The sequence below is a fragment of the Dromiciops gliroides genome, chromosome 5 (genome assembly GCF_019393635.1).
Source record: "Dromiciops gliroides isolate mDroGli1 chromosome 5, mDroGli1.pri, whole genome shotgun sequence".
Lineage (NCBI taxonomy): Eukaryota > Metazoa > Chordata > Mammalia > Microbiotheria > Microbiotheriidae > Dromiciops > Dromiciops gliroides.
Genome location: NC_057865.1, coordinates 290412151 through 290430921, shown reverse-complemented (window position 1 = coordinate 290430921; position 18771 = coordinate 290412151). Strand labels below are relative to the sequence as shown.

The 18771-nt window shown below is 49.8% G+C and overlaps 1 protein-coding gene across 1 annotated transcript in view; it reads left to right on the top strand.

Annotated features, from left to right (window-relative positions):
• The window catches only part of NPTXR (neuronal pentraxin receptor), a 47182-nt gene that overhangs the window by 2115 nt on the left and 26296 nt on the right, over nucleotides 1–18771 (top strand). The window contains exons 2-4 of the mRNA XM_043967726.1: nucleotides 3707–3784; nucleotides 3947–4052; nucleotides 9838–10819. Of these exons, the coding sequence (XP_043823661.1) occupies nucleotides 3707–3784; nucleotides 3947–4052; nucleotides 9838–10819 (1166 nt within the window). The remainder of the gene's footprint in view (nucleotides 1–3706; nucleotides 3785–3946; nucleotides 4053–9837; nucleotides 10820–18771) is intronic.

The window sequence follows — 18771 nt, the reverse complement described above, 5'->3', positions numbered from 1 at the left end:
TCTCCCCTCTGCCGTCATCATTGAGGACCTGGTCCAAGGTCATACTAACATCTTATATAGCGTCTCAGCACTTAGGGTTCCTTTTACATGGTCTGCTATATCATCTTCAAAAGCAGGGACAGGATTATCTTTGTTTTTCCCTCTGGGTCCATTTCCCTCATATTAGTCAGTCAACAATCACTATTAAGCACCCACTAGATGCTCAAGCACTGTCCTAAGAACTGGGGCTACAAAGAAGGCCCAAAAAGTGCCTGTTCAAAAGGAGCTGGAAGTCTAATGTACTTACAAGCTATCTACAGGGTGAGTTGGGGACAGTCTCAGAGGAAAGGCATTAAAATGAAGAAGGGGATAGGGAAAGGCTTCCTGTAGAAGCTGGGATTTTATTGGGACCTGAAGGAAGGCAGGAAGCAGAAATGAAGAGAGAGAGAGAATTCCAGGCATAGGACACAGCCATGACTCAGGAGACAGCATCTTGTGCAAGAAACAGCCAGGAGGTCAGTATCACACAACCCAGAGTATATGGGGGGCTATAAGGTGTAAGAAGACTGGAGAGGTATGTGTGAGGGGCAGGTTATGAAGGGCTTTGAATGCCAGGGTGAGTGGGGAATGGGGAAGGTAGACCAGTCAGCAAGCTATTGCAGGGATCCAGGAGGTAGGTGATGAGGGCTTGCAACAAGATAGTGACAGTCTCACAGTAGGGAAGGAAGCATATAGGAAAGTTGTTGGGAAGGCTGAAACGAAAGGACTTGACAGTTAATTGGTTGTGGAGTGATGGAGAGAGACAGGGAGGAGTCAAGAATGACACCTATGTCTAGGTGGGTCGATAGCGGTGCCCTTGCCTGTAATAGGAAAGTTGGGGGGTGGGGAGAGATAATGAGCTCAGTATTGGACATGCTGGGTTTCAGATAGCTACAGGACATCTAGTTTGAGATGCCCAACAGACAACTGGAGATGAGAGATTGCAGATCAGAAGAGAACTGAGGGCTAGATAGATAAATTTGAGAATCAGTATAGAGGTGATTATTTTTTTTCGGGGCAATGGGGGTGAAGTGACTTGCCCAGGGTCACACAGCTAGTAAATGTCAAGTGTCTGAGGCTGGATTTGAACTCAGGTCCTCCTGAATCCAGGGCCAGCGTTTTAACCACTGCGCCATCTAGCTGCCCCCTAGAGGTGATTATTGAATCTATGGGAGCTGATGAGCTCACTAAATGAAATTATGTAGAAGGAAAAGAGAAGAGGAACAAGGAGGGAGCCCTACGGTTAACCCATGTGAGCTGGATATAAAGATTGAGGAAAGGAGACAATGTGAGCAGACAGATAGGAAGGAGGAGACCCTGGAGAGTGTGATGTCTTAGGAGCCTAGAGAGATGAGTATCCAGGAGACGTGGGTGGTCAGCTGCATTAAAGTCTGCAGAAACATCAGGAACGATGAGTGTTGAGAAAAGACAATTGGATTTGGCCATTAAGAGACCACTGGTCACTCTGGAGAGAGCAGGGTCAATTGAATGATGAGGCTGAAAGCCAGACTTGGGAGAGATTAGAAGAGAGTAGGAAGAAAGGAAGTGGAGGTGCCCATTGTAGATAACTTTCTCCTGGAGCGTAGCCATGAAAGGGGGAAGGGAGAAACAGAGACAACCCGTGGAGGTGAACAGATCAACAAAGGCTTTTTGAAGACGGGAGTGTCACAGGTGTGTTTGTGGCAATGGAAGGAGATCGTGGCCAGTGAGAGACTGAAGACTCATAAGAAAGATGAGAGCAGGGAGATCTGCTGGAGAAGATGGGATGGAATAGATAGCTTGTGTATAGAGAGGGATGTGAGATGAAGAGGAGGGGACAAGAAGGATCTCCAGGTGAACGGTCTCATTTTTTTCTGTGACGATAAGGCAGTCACTGAATTCTTTGAAGAAGGAAAGTCAGAAGGTAGCTGGGTGGCACAGTGGATAGAGCACCAGCCCTGGAGTCAGGAGGACCTGAGTTCAAATGTGGTCTCAGGCACTTACTAGGTGTGTGACCCTGGGCAAGTCACTTAACCCCAATTGCAAGAAGAGCTAGTACCTGGAGGTTGTAGACAACAATTTTCAGAATCTTGATTGCGTGGTAAATATGAATTGAACAAACCTCAGAGAAGAAGACATTATTTAGTGATGGGGGTAGAGGGAAAGCCTAGAAGTTCCAATGAGGAGCAAGAATTCCAGATCCCTCACCATGACCAGTGAGTGGGGATGAGGGGTTGGGGGTGGAGAGAAGAAGGAGATGAGAGGAAGTTCAACCAGTGCTGAAAAGGGCAGCCAAGGAGGTTATGTCATTAGAAGGGAATAGGGGTTCCGTGAATACTAGAAGATGGAAGGAATGAGAAAGGACAGAGTTTAAAATGAAAGTGAGTTTGTTGTCTACTAGAGCAAAGTGGAAGGTGGGGCGAGTTTGGGGGAGAAGGTTATGTTGAGTTGATCCTGGCATTTCAAACCCGGATGATGGAGAGGAAGAATAACTCAATCAGTTATTAAAATACATTTTGATGGATGTTTTTATTTTACATCACCTACATTTTCCCATGTTCCTCTCCTTTCTCCCCACCAGAACTATCCCATATAACAAAAGTTCAAAAGAAAAAAGAGGAAGAAGAAAAACTACCAGCAAAATTATCAATACATCAAGAAGGGGCAGCTAGGTAGCACAGTGGATATAGCACCGGCCCTGGATTCAGGAGAATCTGAGTTCAAATTCAGCCTCAAACATTGGACACTTACTAGCTGCGTGACCCTGAGCAAGTCACTTAACCCTCATTGCCCTGCAAAAAAAAAAAAAATGTTTATAAAAATACATCAAGGGGCAGCTAGGTGGCGCAGTGGATAGAGCACTGGCCCTGGAGTCAGGAGTACCTGAGTTCAAATCCGGCCTCAGACACTTAACACTTACTAGCTGTGTGACCTTGGGCAAGTCACAACCCCGATTGCCTCACTAAAAAAAAAAAAAAAATACATCAAGAAAGATCTGACCAGATTAATGTTCTGCTCCCATGCACCACTTTCCCTCACCTCAGAAGAGGAATGGGGAGGGGCACCTTCTCATCTCTGTTCTTTGCTTTCAGCAAACATTTTTTGGGGGTGTGCAGGACAATGAGGGTTAAGTGACTTGCCCAGGGTCACACAGCTAGTAAGTGTCAAGTATCTGAGTTCGGATTTGAACTCAGGTCCTCCTGAATCCAGGGCCGGTGCTTCATCTACTGTGCCACCTAGCTGCCACCTTCAGCAAACATTTATTAAATGCTTGCTGCGTGCCCAACATTGTGCCCAGCACAGAATCAATGAGAAGATTGAGGGTGGAAAGGGACATTGTTTTGAAGGGGGGAGATGGTGATGCGTTTGGGGAATGATCAGGTGCTCCTGTAGAGCATCTAGTCTATGACCTGTGGGCGGTTGGAGACGTGAGTCTGGAGCTTGGGAAAGAGAGAGGTCAGGGATGGAGAGGCAAGTCTGACCATCCATGAAGTGGGAGCAGTTAAAACCAAAGGAGCAGGTCAGCCTGGAAGGGAGAGAGTCTGAAAAGAGGGCAACCCTTCCTCTGGAGCCAGAAGAGGCTGTCGGAGACCACGAGAGACGTCTCACTAATGAGTACCCCTTGCCTCTGCTAGTGTCCCTCCCTTTCTGAAGCCTCTCTCATCTTTCAGCCTCCTACTCTGCAAGCCTTATATCCTCCTTTTCCCAGAGGATGCTGGGGATCCAAGTGTCTCAGCCCAAAGGGAGGCGAGGCTAATGGGGGCCTGCCAGGCACGGAGGCAGGCCAGTGGGAAGAGAGTTGGGGCAGGGGGCCTGCTATCCCATCCCGGAGGCATCTGCTCTCTGCAACCACACACAGAGCTGGCTCTGCCCAGAACCCTGCTGTACCCAGCCTCGTGTTCTCTCCAAAACCCTCATGACACACTGGCTTCTATTTAACCTTCTCCAGAGCTACCATCCTTTGATAGATTGCTCGATGAAGCGCTGCTCAATGCCTCTTGTCAGTCTCCTGGATACAAGGCCTATTCCCCTGGAGAAGAGCAGCAGAACATTTTGTACTGAGCTGGGATTATTAATATTCTACAAGAAGGCATATGGAAGACATTGAGGACAGGTTTTCTCTGAAGGATGCACGAACCCATTCTTCTAGGTGATAGAAATGGGGGGCCAGAAACTCCCCAGGGAGGGCTGGCAGAGGCGGCCCCATAGCATCACAGGGACCTAAAATGTGGAGGTTCCAATAGGCCTTTGTTGGCCCTAGTGAGTGATATGAGGGTCCAGAAGCCATGGGCCTTTGTCTGTGCTGTCACCTAATCCTAGCTCCAGAGTTGGGAGGGCCCTCTAGGGCCATCTAGACCACCACCACTACCCCCATTTTACGGAAGAGGAAACTGAGTTCTAGAGTGACTGACTAACTTTCATGTAGTCACAGGGGTAATGAGTGTCAGAAGTGGGGTTTGAACCCTGGCTTGTTCTGCTCATCCCCAGAGCCATAGCCAGAACTTCAGCACTGAGGTGGGACTGGGGAAAGGGGCTAAGGGGAAGGGGGAGCTGTGATAAGGTTGTCTTAGGGTGCTACCAGGGAAAAAGGAAGCTAAGCCTATTGCAGCATGAATGCAGCAGGTAGGGGGAAAATACCCCCAGGACCCTGCTTTTGGTACCCTCTGAATCCACCCTCCTCTCCCCAGGGGATGAATCTCTGTTTGCCCAGTTCTGGGCAGGCTGGTGAAGATGGGATTTTGCAAGTCAGCTGAGGACCCCCGCCTCCTGGTATCTTCAAACTCATGATCAGTGGAGATTGAGGCCCAGGTGGCTGTGAATTGGTTAGGGCACTTGTCCTTTGACCTCTAGGTCAGGTGGGATGCTATAGATACATCCTGTGGCTAGGTCAGCCAGGTGTGATGGAACAGCACAAATTCCCTGTGACTTACTTTTAGCATAACAACTGCTTAGACCTTGCTTTTACCCACTTCACTTTACCCACCTCTAAAATATGAAATATTGAAGGTGCTTTTCAGCTTTGACTTTCTGATCCTTGGATCTCTCCTTTATTCTCATATTCTGACCCCGTGACTGTCTGCTTTTCCGTGCCTCACTTTGAGCTCAGATTTCCTGACTCCTGCACTTGTGAGTATACCTATATGTTTGTTCCCCGGCCACCAAGTCCTGTCCTGACATGCTCAGCAAATTTTCAGATGTCACAAAGCTGTGAGGAGTAGCTGAAACATTGGATAGCAAAGTGAGGATTCACAAAAAGACTTCACCTGGCTACATGAAAAGGAACTCCCACCCTAAGGTCTAGAAATTTGTTGGCTTTTTTCGTTTCTTTTTTTTTTGGCAGGGCAATGAGGGTTAAGTGACTTGCCCAGGGTCACACAGCTAGTAAGTGTCGAGTGTCTGAGGCCAGATTTGAACTCAGGTCCTCCTGGATCCAGGGCCAGTGCTTTATCCACTGAGCCACCTAGCTGCCCCCAATTTGTTGGCTTTTAAAAATAGTTTAATAATTCCAATTTAATATGATCGGTTTAAAAAATGTCAAAATATGATCAGTTTCCTGTGTAATCCAATGCATTTTATTTTATGCATTTAGGAACATGTCTCTTAGAAGTGGTCCATAGACCCCAGACTGACTGCCAGAGGGGGCAGTCTAGAATGAATGGCAGAATCGAGGAAGGTCAGATTTTACTGGGAAAAATGTAAAGTGCCACATCCAGGTTCAGACAATCAACTTCATAATCACAAATAATCAATCAGTCACTAATCATTTATTAAGCACTCACTATAGACCAGGCATTGGGTCAAGTACTAGGGATTCAAGGAGGTGCAAACAGTCCCTGATGCTAATGAGCTCACAATAAGATGGGGTAGGCATAGCTAAATAGCAGTTTGTCTGAGAAAGGTTTTAGTGGACCACAAACTCATTATTTTTATTTATTCATTCATTCATTTGTCTATTTATCCATTTATCTATCTGTCCATCCATTTGTTTATTCATTCATTCATTCATTCGTTTGTTTGTTTTAGCAGGACAATGAGGGTTAAATGACTTGCCCAGGGTCACACAGCTAGTAAGTGTCAAGTGTCTGAGGCTGGATTTGAACTCAGGTCCTCCTGAATTCAGGGCCAGTGCTTTATCCATCCCACCACCTAGCTGCCCCCTACAAGCTCAATGAGCCAGCAGGGTGATCTCTTCCCAGAAAAGGCAAAACACAATTGTAATCTGCATTAAGACAGATATAATGTTAAAATAAAGTGAGTTTCCCTGAGCTCTATCCTGCGCAGACTATTTCTGAAATATTCTGTTCAGTTCTTGGCACCTGTTTTTGGATTGACGTGGGGAAGCCAGTGGCAGCATGCTGAAGAAGACAATGGACTTGTCTTGGAATCAGGAAGACTTGAGTTCCAGTCTTGCCACTGACACCAAGTCCCAGTGTCCTAGGTAACTCTCTGCATCTATAAAGTACATACCAGTCGTCCCTCTGTATCGCTGGAGGGAGTTCCCTCTAACCACCCCACACACACCAAAAAAAGTTGCTAAACTGGGGTGAATGCAGAGAAGAACACGGACGGTGAAGAGACTAGAGATCTTGCCAACTGTGATTCAAAGAAGGAATTGAAGATGGTTATCCAGAGGAAGAGAATATGGGGATGGGGGGGGGCATGACTGCAGTCTTCACTCATTTGAAAGGTTTTCTTAAGGAAAGGGGGCTAGAGCAGTCCTGTTTGGTCCCTGGGAGCAGAACCAGGAGCAGCATGTGATAATGGTGCCTCCAACAGACTTGGGCTCAATGTAATGAAAAGCCTTCTAGCAACTGAAGCCATCCCAAAGTGGAATGAGGTGTTTGGGGAGGCAGTAAGCTTCCTGTCATGGGAAGTCATCAAGCAAAGACTAGAGCATTACTTAAGAGGAAGTTGTAGAGGGGATCCCTATTCAGGTACAGACTAGATGCCTACAGGGGCAGCTAGGTGGTGCAGTGGACAAAACACTGGCCCTAGAGTCAGGAGAACCCGAGTTCAAATCTTTCCTCAGACACTTACTAGCTGTGTGACCCTGGGCAAATCACTTAATCCTCAATTGCTTTAAACATCTGAGGCCATCTCCAGTCATCCTGATGTCTATCTTGCCACTGGACCCAGATGGCTCTGGAGGAGAGTGAGGTTGGTGACCTTACACAGTCCTCCCTCACTTAAATCCAACTCAGTGCAAGTCATGACATCACCCCATATAAGGTCCATTTGGAGAATGAAGGACAAACAACAACAAGATGCCCACAAAAATTCTTTCCAAATCCAATCATCTGTGATTCAGCAACAAGGTAAGTCATCTAGATATCACTTTGCCCATTGGGCTGAGTAATAGGTTGAAATTTATGGAAGAATTCAGGGGGAGGAGGGAGGGGATGGGGTATGGACTGGATGAATTGGAGAGGCAGCATGGCATGAGTGGATAGGATGCTGTGCTTCAGGTCAAGAAGACCTGGGTTCAAATCTCACTCAGTACACTCAATAGAACTCAGTGACCCTGGGCACATCACATAACCTCTATGCGTCTAAGGCAACTCCCCAGGATCTATCTACTAAGTCATAGAAAGATTGTAAAGATAATTGGTAAATATAACAATTGGTAAAGATAATTGGTAAAAATAATTCCTATATTAGGAATTCCCTCATATACACAGAGTCCCAGATCCTTTTCATATTAAGGTATCAGGTGAATCAATACTGTAAGCAAGGTTGTATCTAAACTTCTTTTTCTATTTTAAATTTTTTTTCTATTTTTCTAAACTTGTTAAGAAAGCAAAACATTTTAAAGTATTTTAGAATTACTGTTTTGCACCCTCAATCTATTAAAATTCTTCCTATCATTCAAAGTTCAGGGCTAATGCTGACTCCTCCAGGAAGCTTTTCTGATGAGCTCTCTCTCCTCTGAGCTATATATAACACTTAATGTCTGAAGTCCTCACAGAGCATTGAACTGTCTACAGTCTGCCACATATCTTGGACTGTCTGGTAGCATTTTTTACAAAAGTTCTATTGATATCTTTGGTTTTTATAACATAGCCACTTTTGAATATACCTCACCCACCCAGTGAACCTTCCCACATAACAAAGAAAAACTTAAGCAAAACTAGCCAACAGGGTGACCGAATTTGAAAGTGTATGCCACATTCTTTAACCATAGTTCCCCACCTCTCCAACTAATGAAAAAAATGAATATTCTCATCTTGTCATGACTGGGCATTACAGAGACAGCCATCAGCTTCAATTCAGTGCTCTTTCTGTGCAATTTGTTGTAGTCACTGTAATATTCTTTTCCAGGTTTTAGTTTTTGTTGTTGCTCTGCATCAGTTTACACATGTCTGTATTTTAAAACTTTTTTATGGATCAATCTTATTTTCCCCTCCAACATCAGTCAGCCAGGGATTTGTATGTGTCCACCAGTGGGCTAAGTGCTGAGAAGCTTCTGCCTCATAATCAAGGTTCACAGGACAGAGACTAAGTGGGATCTTGTAGGTAATCCAGTTCAATCCCTGAGACTCAGGCAAGGGAAGTCATTGCCCAGGGTCACACAACAAATCACTGGAAGAGACAGAGCTTGAGCCCAGTCTCCAACAACTTCATGTCAACAGTTTTCTTGTTGCCCCCCCCCCCCCCCCCCCCCCCCGGAAACCAGTCTGGTCTCTTAACTCTTCCAAGCAAGTGTCTCCACCTGTAAAATGAAGAGGTTGGAACTCTTATCAAAAGAGCCCTTCCTGCTCTGAAAGTTCTGTTGGTCTATGTTAGTCAAAGTCTTCCTAGTGAAACAGGAAATTAATTGGGGGCCTTGAAGGGGCCATTCCCTTTCCTCAGAAAGGGACAGTTTACATGGACATTCGTGGAGCTATTGTATTTGGAGAGGTACCCAACACTGGGCTATCATTTCAACAAGAGCTGAAGGTGTGTGTGTGTGTGTGTGTGTGTGTGGTCGCGGAGAGTGTGTGGGTATTGGGGTAGAGGGAAGGATACAAAGAGATGAGTAGCATTATCACTGGTAAAGAGGATTCTGGAATAAGAATGGGGGCAGGCCTTTTTCCCTGTCTCTTCCCCTTCTCAACATCTTAAGTGATCATAACCTTCCTTGTCCCTTTGGACAGAGGGAGCAGGGATTAGGAAGGAGGGTTTCCTGAGACCATATGAATGTGCCCTCCCACCCTGTATTATGGCAAGGTGGGGAGTCGGGCTTAGGACGCGGTGGTCCCTGAAGACCCCTGAAGACCCTTTCCCCTTTTGGTTTGCCCACAGCGGGAGGAGAGAGTGGGTCATAGAGAAAGGTAGCCTGGTGTAATGGTGTACTACTAGACCTGGAGGGAAGGAAGCCGCATTGGACACCTTAGCTCTGTGGTCCTGGTCAAGGCCTTCTTTGTGTCAAGTTGAGGAGGTTGGACTTGTGGTCTCTGAAGTCCCCATGACCCTGTGGAGGGTGGAACACTAGCCAGGACTATGTCATGGGGAAAGGAAAGGAGAGCTGGCATTAGGTGGAAAGGAAAGAATTCTCTCAAGACTCATAGATATCTCCGTCCCTTCTTTCGGCGTGACAGGGAGGGATGGGGCTGAATTGTGCAGAGGATAATCCCAGAGAACCCCCACCGTGTAATGGGAAGGGGGGAAGACAAAGGTTGGAGCTGGCTGGATGTCACCCTTTCCCCTTGTGGCCGGGCTTAGATGATGAGCAGAGAGTTCACTTTCAGTCCCCCTTTCTCTGATGGGGGTCCCCACCCCCTGGTTTAGGACACCATCGCGGCTCTAGCAGGCGGGGGCGCAAGGCCAGAGTGCCGCGTTGGTCTCTCTCGAGCCTGGCAGGTGGGGCCGGACCGGGCTGTGCAGGGGAGGGGCGGGGAGGAGAGGGGCGGGGCCGGCGCAGCCTCCCACTCCCTCCTCGAGTCGTAGAGGAGCTCAGGGCTGCGGCGGCGGTAGCAACAGCAGCAGCGGCAGTGGCAGCAGCAGCGCCCCAGCAGAAGTAGCAGCAGCTCCAGCCGCGTGCCGGGCTTCCTCCGCGTGCCTTCGCGCCCGTCCGTTAGTCCGTCTCCCCTCTCCGTCCTCAGCCCGCGTGTACGGGGCCGTGCGGCCCCCCGCCGCCCGCGCCACCCTGAAGTTCCTGGCCGTGCTGCTGGCCGCGGGCATGCTGGCCTTCCTCGGTGCCATCGTGTGCATCATCGCCAGCGTGCACCCGGCGGCCAGCCCGGCTCGGGCGCCCTCCGGGACCGCCGCCGACAACGACTCCAGCGCCGGGGCCGCGGCGCTGCTGCCCCCCGGGCCGGAGCAGAGCCTGAGCGCGCTGCACGGGCCCGGCGGCTCGGCCGGGCCCCACGAGCTCCCCCTGCCCGGCGGCGGCGGCGGTGGTGGCGGTGGCGGCGAGCTGCTGGCCAGCGCCCGGCCCCTGCAGCACCCGCTGCTCTTCAGCCGCTTCCTGTGCACCCCTCTGGCCACCGAGTGCCCGACGGCGTCGGACGGGGCCGCGGTGCAGGGCGACGGGCCGGGCTCGGGCCAGCAGCAGCAGCGGCAGCGCGAGGAAGAGCTACTGGCCCTGCAGACCACGGCGGAGCAGCTGCGGCAGACCGCGCTGCAGCAGAAGGCGCGCATCCGAGCCGACCAGGAAGCCATCCGCGAGCTCACCGGCAAGCTGGGCCGCTGCGAGAGCGGCCTGCAGCTCCCCTTCCAGGACGCGGGGCCCTCGGGCCGCCAGGACACCATGAGCGACGGGCCCGCCTGGGACTCCCCTGCCGTGGTCCGGGAGCTGGAGGAGGCCGTGCGCGCCCTCAAGGAGAGGATCGAGAAGATCGAGGTGAGCGACCGCCCCTTCGGGCTCGGGGAGCCGGGAGGATCGCTGCGCTTAGACCCGCGCGCCGCTTAGCCTAGCGCTGGCCAGGGCCTCGGAGCGGGAGCTCCCGGAGGGCAGGCACTGCGGGCGCGTTCTTGTCTTTGGATCCCCCGCGCCCGGCGCACAGCCCCACTCCGAGGAGGAGGAGGAGGCGCCTCCTAAGCGCCCGTTGGTTGATGAATTGCTTGAGCTCTCCAAGGTCTGCAGAGCGCTCGCCTCTCTGCAGCCCCGCAGGGCAGGCGGTGCGAACACCGTGCCCATTCTTAAATGGGTACCGAGACCGAGGCTCGGGTTATGGGGTGAAGAGAGGGCTGGATAGCAAGACAGTAGACTAGGCTTCTGGTCCTCTCACCGCTGTGTGACCTTGGGCAAGTCCCCTCCTCTCTCTTTGTACCTCACTTTCTTTCTCTGTAAAATGTAGGGGCTGGGCGAGATCTCTAAGGACTGGGCTAGTTCTAGATCCTCATAGCTCCAGGATTCCACAAGGGTCAGAGGGAGGCCTTGGGGGTGCCCGAGGGCTTCCCCTGCTAACTCCCTTCTCCTGGAGGAGAGCTGGTGTAGCACTGAGTCTGTTAGAAGACCCAAGGACAGCCTCCATACAGAAATCCTATTCCTACATCCCGCCCTGTTTGCCCTCCCGAGGTGGGGGGTGGGGGGGAGGGACAGGCGGCTTCTCCGGAGAGCCGAACCGATCAGGGTTTAGGGAGAGCTGACGGAGCGCAGCCCCAAGGGGCCCCAGGCTCGGGGCTCCCGCTAGTTCCCCCAGGGGCCCCGCTGAGAATTCGCCTTCGTTGGTCGCTGAGTGATCTCAGAGCCAGTCGCTGCCCCTCCCTCCCCCAGGGAGAAGGAGCTAAGAGCGAGAAATGCTGGGCTCTGTGCCCAGACATCCCAGGGGCTGCGGCCTCCGGCCTCTTGCCTGTGGGCAGTGGACTTCTCTTCCCATTTCTTCTCTCTGTGCCCCCAGAGTCGCCTCTCAGGGGGGAGGGGGAAAGACAGACGGTGCGGGTGTAGAGGACCCCTTAAGAGATAGCGCAGTCCTCACTCACCTGGAGGGGAGTGGAGGAAGAACTGCCCTTGATGTAGAGAGGGAAAAAGACTGGTCGCAGCAGCCAGGAGAGGCCAGACTACCTCTGCTAATAGTCTTATTATCCTGTTCCAGATGAAGAGACACACCCACCTTGCCTTGTTCTATCACTGTGGTAGAGGGCGAGAACAACAATACAAAACCCCTAAACCCTGAGCTTTGAATTCAGCTCTGCCACAATCTGTGTGACCTCGAGCAAATAATTTGCCTCTCTGGTCCTCAGTTTCCTCATCTATAAGAGGCGAGGGGCTTGGACTAGGTTCCATCCAGGCCTTTTACACCTGATGTAAAAGCATAGGCTCCTGTCTTAGCCCAGCCCCCAGGCCTTTCTGTCCCATCAGACCTAGGAATGAGATTTGGAGCCAGAGGACTGGGTGTCAATCCTGACTCTCACCTGAGTGACCTCAGGCAAGGCACTTGGGACAAGTCGCTGTGGGCTTCAGTTTCCACCTTTTAAAAAATTGGACAAAATGGCCTCTAAGATCCCTTCCAACTCTAACCCTATGGTCCTGTGGTTCATTTCAACAAACTTTTAGGGAACCCCTAGCCTCATGCAAAGAAAGCCCTATATTGGTGGGGACGGGGGGGGGGGGGGGGGCTGCTTTCCGGGTTAAGTAGAAGATCTACAATTTAAGCCTTCCCTAATTCCTTACATTTTTATAGATAGGCAGGCTGGAGGCTGGGGAATCAAAGCTTCCAAATGTAACCAACATTTATTAAACTCTTGCTTTGTATGAGGCACTGAGATCAGCATGGAAAAGATTCATGCCTCTGGTTCTGGCCCAGAAGCAGTTAGGCAACAGTGGATAAAGCACTGGACCTAGATCCAGGAAGACCTGAGTTCAGATCTGACCTCAGACACATCATCTGTGGCACCTTGGGCAAGGCACTTAACCTCCATCTGCCTCAGTTTCCTCAGCTATAAAGTGAAGATAACAGCACCTAGCTTCCCAGGACTGCTGGGAGGATCAAATGAGATATTTTAAGTGCTTCGCAAACCTTAAATCCCTAGAAAAATGGGAACTATTATTACTATTAATAAGTGACCTCTATGGTCCCTTCCAGTTGTGAGCACAGAAGGGAATTCAGTCCACTTGGCTAGTTTTTGTTTGTTTGCTTTTTGTTTTGGTGAGGCAGTTGGGGTTAAGTGACTTGCTCAGGGTCACATAGCTAGTAAGTGTCAAGTGTCTGAGGTCGGATTTGAACTCAGATCCTCCTGACTCCAGGGCTGGTGCTCTATCCACTGCGCCACCTAGCTGTCCCCACTTGGCTGGTATTTAACAAGCATTTATTAGGTATCCGCTAGTATGTGCTGCTAGGTCCTGAAGACATAAAGCCATAAACACACAGTCCCTTCTCTCTGGGAGCTCACTTTCTACTGTGTCCCAGGCACTGAGCTACGGTGACAAGAGGGAGACAGTCCCTGTCCTCCAGAAGCTTATACTCTACTGTGGGGATATCATATATATGTATATATGTAGAGATATCAGATATACAGATAAGTCAGCACAAAGTAATATGGAAAAGAAGGGAGAGGAAGAGGGGGAGGGGGAGGAGGGAAAGGAGAAGAGGAAGGAGGAGAAGAAGGAGGAGGAGGAAGGGGAAGAGGAGGAGGGGGAGAGGAGGAGAAGAAAGCATTGACAATAGATTGGGGAATGAGGGGAGGAGGAAGAGGGGAAAGAGGAAGAAGAGGGGGAGGAGGGGGGAGGAGAAGAAAGCATTGACAAGAGGTTGGGGAATGAGGAAGGACCTCATTCAGGAGGTAGCCCCCAAACTTTAAGGGATCCCGGGCCTCCACAGGGTGAGGAGAGAGAGAGAGCGTATCAGGCACGGCATGGATATGCATGGGGGACAGCCTGTGCAAAGACCTAGAGACAGCCCCTCCCTTAGCGCTCTCCCTGTAGAGTGAAAGACCTTGTCCCAGGATGGAGCAGGTAGAGACAAGGTTCATGGGGTCTTCCATGTTTCTACATATTCAGCAAGTGGCTTTCTGCTCCATTACTTTGTAGTACTGGTCCTGCCAAGGTACCTACATGAGTGGATACCATTGAAAACTTGGATGCCTCTTTGGAAATATGAGCAGCACCGAAATCCCCAAATGGAAGGAAATGGAGACAGAGAATAGGTTTTTCTCTCCTTCTCCTTCTCCTTCTCCTCACCCCGCACAACACATGCAGCATGCAGATGGTACTGGTGGGTTGTGCTTGGCTCTCCTACCTTCCTGGGCATCCCAAGATAATGGAGCCGGAAAGGGATTGGCTTCATTCCCAGCCTGTGCTTGGCAACACCTCCAGTTTTTGGCTTGGGAAGGCCCTCCCAGCAGGACCTGCTGCCCATGTCATGTCACTTAAGGTCGATGGTCATGGTGGACTTTGGCCAACGTTGGGCCTCAATGCTGCCTCCCCACCAGGCTGATCCTGACATGGCTTTGCTCTCCTTCCTTCCCCAGTCCTGCAACTGATGCCCTCTGAGCGTGTGAGGCAGGTGCCTCGTCCTGGTGGGTATGGAGGGAGGGGGAAGGGAAGGCATAGAGAGCCAGCAGTCTGCAGAACCAGGAAATAGGTGGGTAGAGGGAAGGCTGGAAACTGAGGACTCCTGGACTCCATTTCTGAATGAAATGTCCGGCATGTCCCTGGGTCAAGTGGCCCCCAGGGCCCTAAGTCCTATTTGGCCACATCTTCATGAAGCCTGGAAGGATCATTGAGCTGAAAGGAACCTTAGCATAACCTTCTCATTTTACACATAAGGAAACTGAGGCCTAGAGAGGGGAAACTATCTACCCCACCCAGGTGGTAAGTAGTAGAGGTAGTATTCAAACCCAGGTCCTCCTATGTTCTTTCTGGCCACCCCAGGCTGCCTCTTAGAGTCTCTTTCCCGTCTCTATCAGGAATAGGAGCCTTGGAGAGGGGGCATGAAGAGTTGGCCCATAAAATGGCCCGGACTTGGGATATCCTGTGCTCTGGACACCACTGTCTCTGCTTTGTGATGTAAATCCTTGCCTGGTGAAAGAGGCTGGTCCCAGACAGGTTCTAAGTCAGGCTTAAAGTCAGGAAGACCTTACTAGTTGGGAGAGTAACTTAATCTTTCTGAGCCTCAGTTTCCCCAGGTGTAAAGTGAGATTAGACTCAATGAGGGGGGTCATAGACCCCTAACCCTAACCCTAGCCCTAAATCTAAGATCCTAAGGCTCTGGATTGAGGCTGTACCTCCTGTTTCCAGCTCTGGGTACCTCCATCCACCAGAGTATGGGGCTCAGTTTCAGAGCTGCTTCTGAAAGGAAAGTGAGTGAAAGAATTATTGTTCCACCCCTTTGCTGCTTACAAATCATTTCTGCAGGAGTTAGTTTATAATGTTCTTCCCAACAACAATCCTTGAGGTAGGAAAGGCAGTCACTGTTATCTCCATTTTATAGATGAGAAAACTGACACACAAAGGGAACAGTGACTTAACTTACACAGGAACACATGCCTAGTAAGGGACAGAGCTGGGTATCCTGAGTGGATGACAAGAGCTGACAATGGAGAAGTGCTGACCAGGAGATTTCACGGCCCTTCGGTGATTTTTGTTGTAGAGGAAACCCCGCTCAGTATCAGAGAGCCTCGGCATCCCTTCCTCCTCTGTTTGGTGATTCTTTCATTTTGACCTCGAAGTAGAAACACGCCAGGTCAGGGTTTTGCTTATATGATAGAAAAGAAAGGAGAGTTGAGCAATTCTGGGCAAGTATGTCTTTGGGTGTCAGTTTCCTTATCTGTAAAATCAGGGTGTTGGGCTGGTAGATCTGCAAAAGCCCCTCAGCTCTGAGATTCTCTGTTCTAAGGCCTTTCCCAGCTCTAACTTGCCTGTTCTAAGCTTTCTCCCAGCTCTAATTTTCCCTGTTCTAAGCTTTCTCCCAGCTCTGACTTTCCCTGTTCCCAGCTCCCTCCCACTTCTAAATCTCCCTGTTCTAAGCTCCCTTCCAGCTTTGACATTCCCTGTCCTAAGGTCCTTCCCAGCTCTAATTGTCCCTGTTCTGAGCTCTCTCCTAGCTTTGACTTTCCCTGTTCTCAGCTCCCTCTCACCTCTAACCATCCCTGTTCTAAGCTCCCTTCCAGCTTTGACATTCTGCACTTACAAGTTCACAGCTTTAGAGCTTAGAGATCCAAGAATCCAGCCCCTTCATTTTACAGAGTGGGAAACTGAGGTCCAGAGAAATGAAAGAATTTGTCCAAGTTCTCACAGGTATTATTAACCAGCAGAGCCATGTTTTGAACCCACATCCTCTAATTGCAAATCCAGTCCTCCTTCCCTTACACTTACAGTGCTCCCTCAGAAGGGTGTGAGGGGCCTCCCCCCTCTGACTTGCTGTGGTCCTAATGTTCTGCATTTTATGATTCTAAACATTCCCTGATCACCTGGCTCTCGGCTTTGAGTATGTCTTGGGCAGTGTTTCCCCTGCAGAGCTAACACGGAGGTCTGGAGCTACTGCATGAAGCATGGCAGGGTGTTTCTCTGCCCCAGGCTCCCAGCACTCAGGTCAATCTGAAGAGGGGCTTGGCCAAGAAGGGGGTTCAGAGGCACCTTTTCTGAGATCTATTGATTTGATTTTGATTTACTTTTTAAAATTCGCTGCAAAAAGGGGAGGAGATTGCTGCCAGGGATGGGGCTGCACTGATGCTCACTTCTTGGAATGGGATGGTGCCTGCAGAGGGAGGGGCCAGGCTCATCTAGGGGGATTCCCATGGGGAATGGAAGCAAATGGATTCTGTCCCTTTGTTCCTTCTGAGTAGGGAGGGAGAGGGCAGCAACTCGAAGTAAAAGAAGAAGGGACATCTGGGTGTGAGTCCTAGCTTTCTGCCTTTGATTCTCTGGGCCTCAGTTTCTTTATCTATAAAATGAGGTACCTCGTGATCTCTAAGTCTCATAAGAGGCAGTGTGGCAGAAGTCTCTGGCCTTTAGAGGACCTAGGTTCACCTCTCAGTTCTACTACCTACTGGTTGTGTGACCCTGGGCAAATCACTTAGCCTCTCTGGACCTCTTTCCTCATCTGCAAAACAAGAGGGTTGGACCAGATGCTCCACAAGGTTCTTTCCAGCTCTTTCCATAAAATACCCTACAAACAACATAAGGTGAGGGATGTCTGAGACCTCATTCCCCCTATCCCAAGAGGTGTTATTGCCACCTTTATTATGTATCAGCTTGATTCTACCCACCTCCCACTCTGTTTCCCTCACCCATCCATTTATCCTGAGCCGGCAAGGTCTGGGCTCCAGGAGGCCCCATTCATCTTCTTTTAATTACAGTTCCAAATTGGAATTGGGTGACTAGGCAGGGGAAATCAATCTGTCCCTCTCTGTTCCCCTTTCCTCCCTCCCCCTTCCCAACCTTGATTAGATTGAGGCCAAGAGCTCAGAGCTTCCAGCTAGGAAAAGGGAGGTGGGTGTGGAGGGAGGAAGAGAGGAGATACTGAGTTTCCTCATTAACTTGAAGAGGTGTGTTGGTGACTTGGGCAATGTGGTACACCAGGAAGAAAACTAACCAGATTTGGAGTAAGAGAACCTGGGTTTGAATCCTGACTTTGTCCCTTACTACCTGCATGACCTTGGGTGAGTCACTTCACTTTCTAAGACCTCCATTTCCTCATCTGTAAAACTAGGCAGTTGGACTACATGAACTCTGAGCTCCCTTTCAATCCTTGATCTGAATCTCTGATCTGAAGAGTAAATTCCCCTAGAACTCCTGGAAAACATCCATCTAGGATGTTAGATGACCAGTTCTGTCACCATCCAAATAGATCATTTCCCCATTGTGGGTGTCAGTCCTTTCACTTGTAAAATGAGATGATTATACCTTATGGTCTCCAAGTTTCCTCCTATCTCTGGCAACCTTCGTTCCTGAACCCGGAAGTTTGGTGCTGAAGGAACCTTGGGCTGGGACTGAGAAGCCCTGGGTGGGTCTCCTCATCTGTACAAGAGAGTTAAGAAGACTTGTGCCCCCTGACTCCCAGAGCAGTTGTGAGGGAAGAGTTTGGAAGCCTGAAAGTATTTTAGGAAGCTGCTGCTGCTGCTGCTCACCCTCCTTTCCCTTCCTCACTACAATCCAGTCCCAGGGGCTCTGTTTGTCTTTCTTATAAAAGTCTCCAGCCCCAGGGCTTCTGCCAGGAGAGGTCAGTGAGTACAGCCTAGTAAAGAATCACAGGGCAGCCAGCCAAGTACCTAAAAGCATCCGAGAATCAACAATGCCTGAGCTGGAAGGAAGGAACCTTGGAGAGTGTCGAGTCTAACCTGTATCTGAGCAGGAATCCAAGGCCCACAAGTGGGGTGTCTATTTGCTACTCGAACACTTCCAGAGCTCACTACCTTAAGAAGCATCATTTTGGTCATTGACCCAGGAAGTCCTGGATCTGTTGCTTAGTGACCATGTGAGGCATTTGGAACAGGGAATGTTAGAGCTGGGAAGGGCCTTAGAACATGGAATGTTAGAGTTGGGAGGGAGCTTAGAACAGAGAATATTTGGGCTGAATGGGACCTCAGAATATGCAGTAGAATCTCAGAGGTGAGGATGGGGATAGGAAAATGATCTCAGAGTGTTGAGTGGCAGAATAGGGAGGTATTCTAGAACAGGGGTGTCAAACCTAGCTACCAGATCAAAATATAACTGTGAAATATTTGACAAAAATAAATAAAAATACAATACAACACAGATAATGTTAATTTGAGATTTTCTAAGCCAATATGCAGATGGCAGGGATCTGTTCCTATTTGAACTTGACACCACTGCCCTAGAGCATTGAATGTCAGAGCTAGTGGGGGACCTTAAATTGGAGAGAGTGAGAACAGGGAGGGACCTGCTATAGC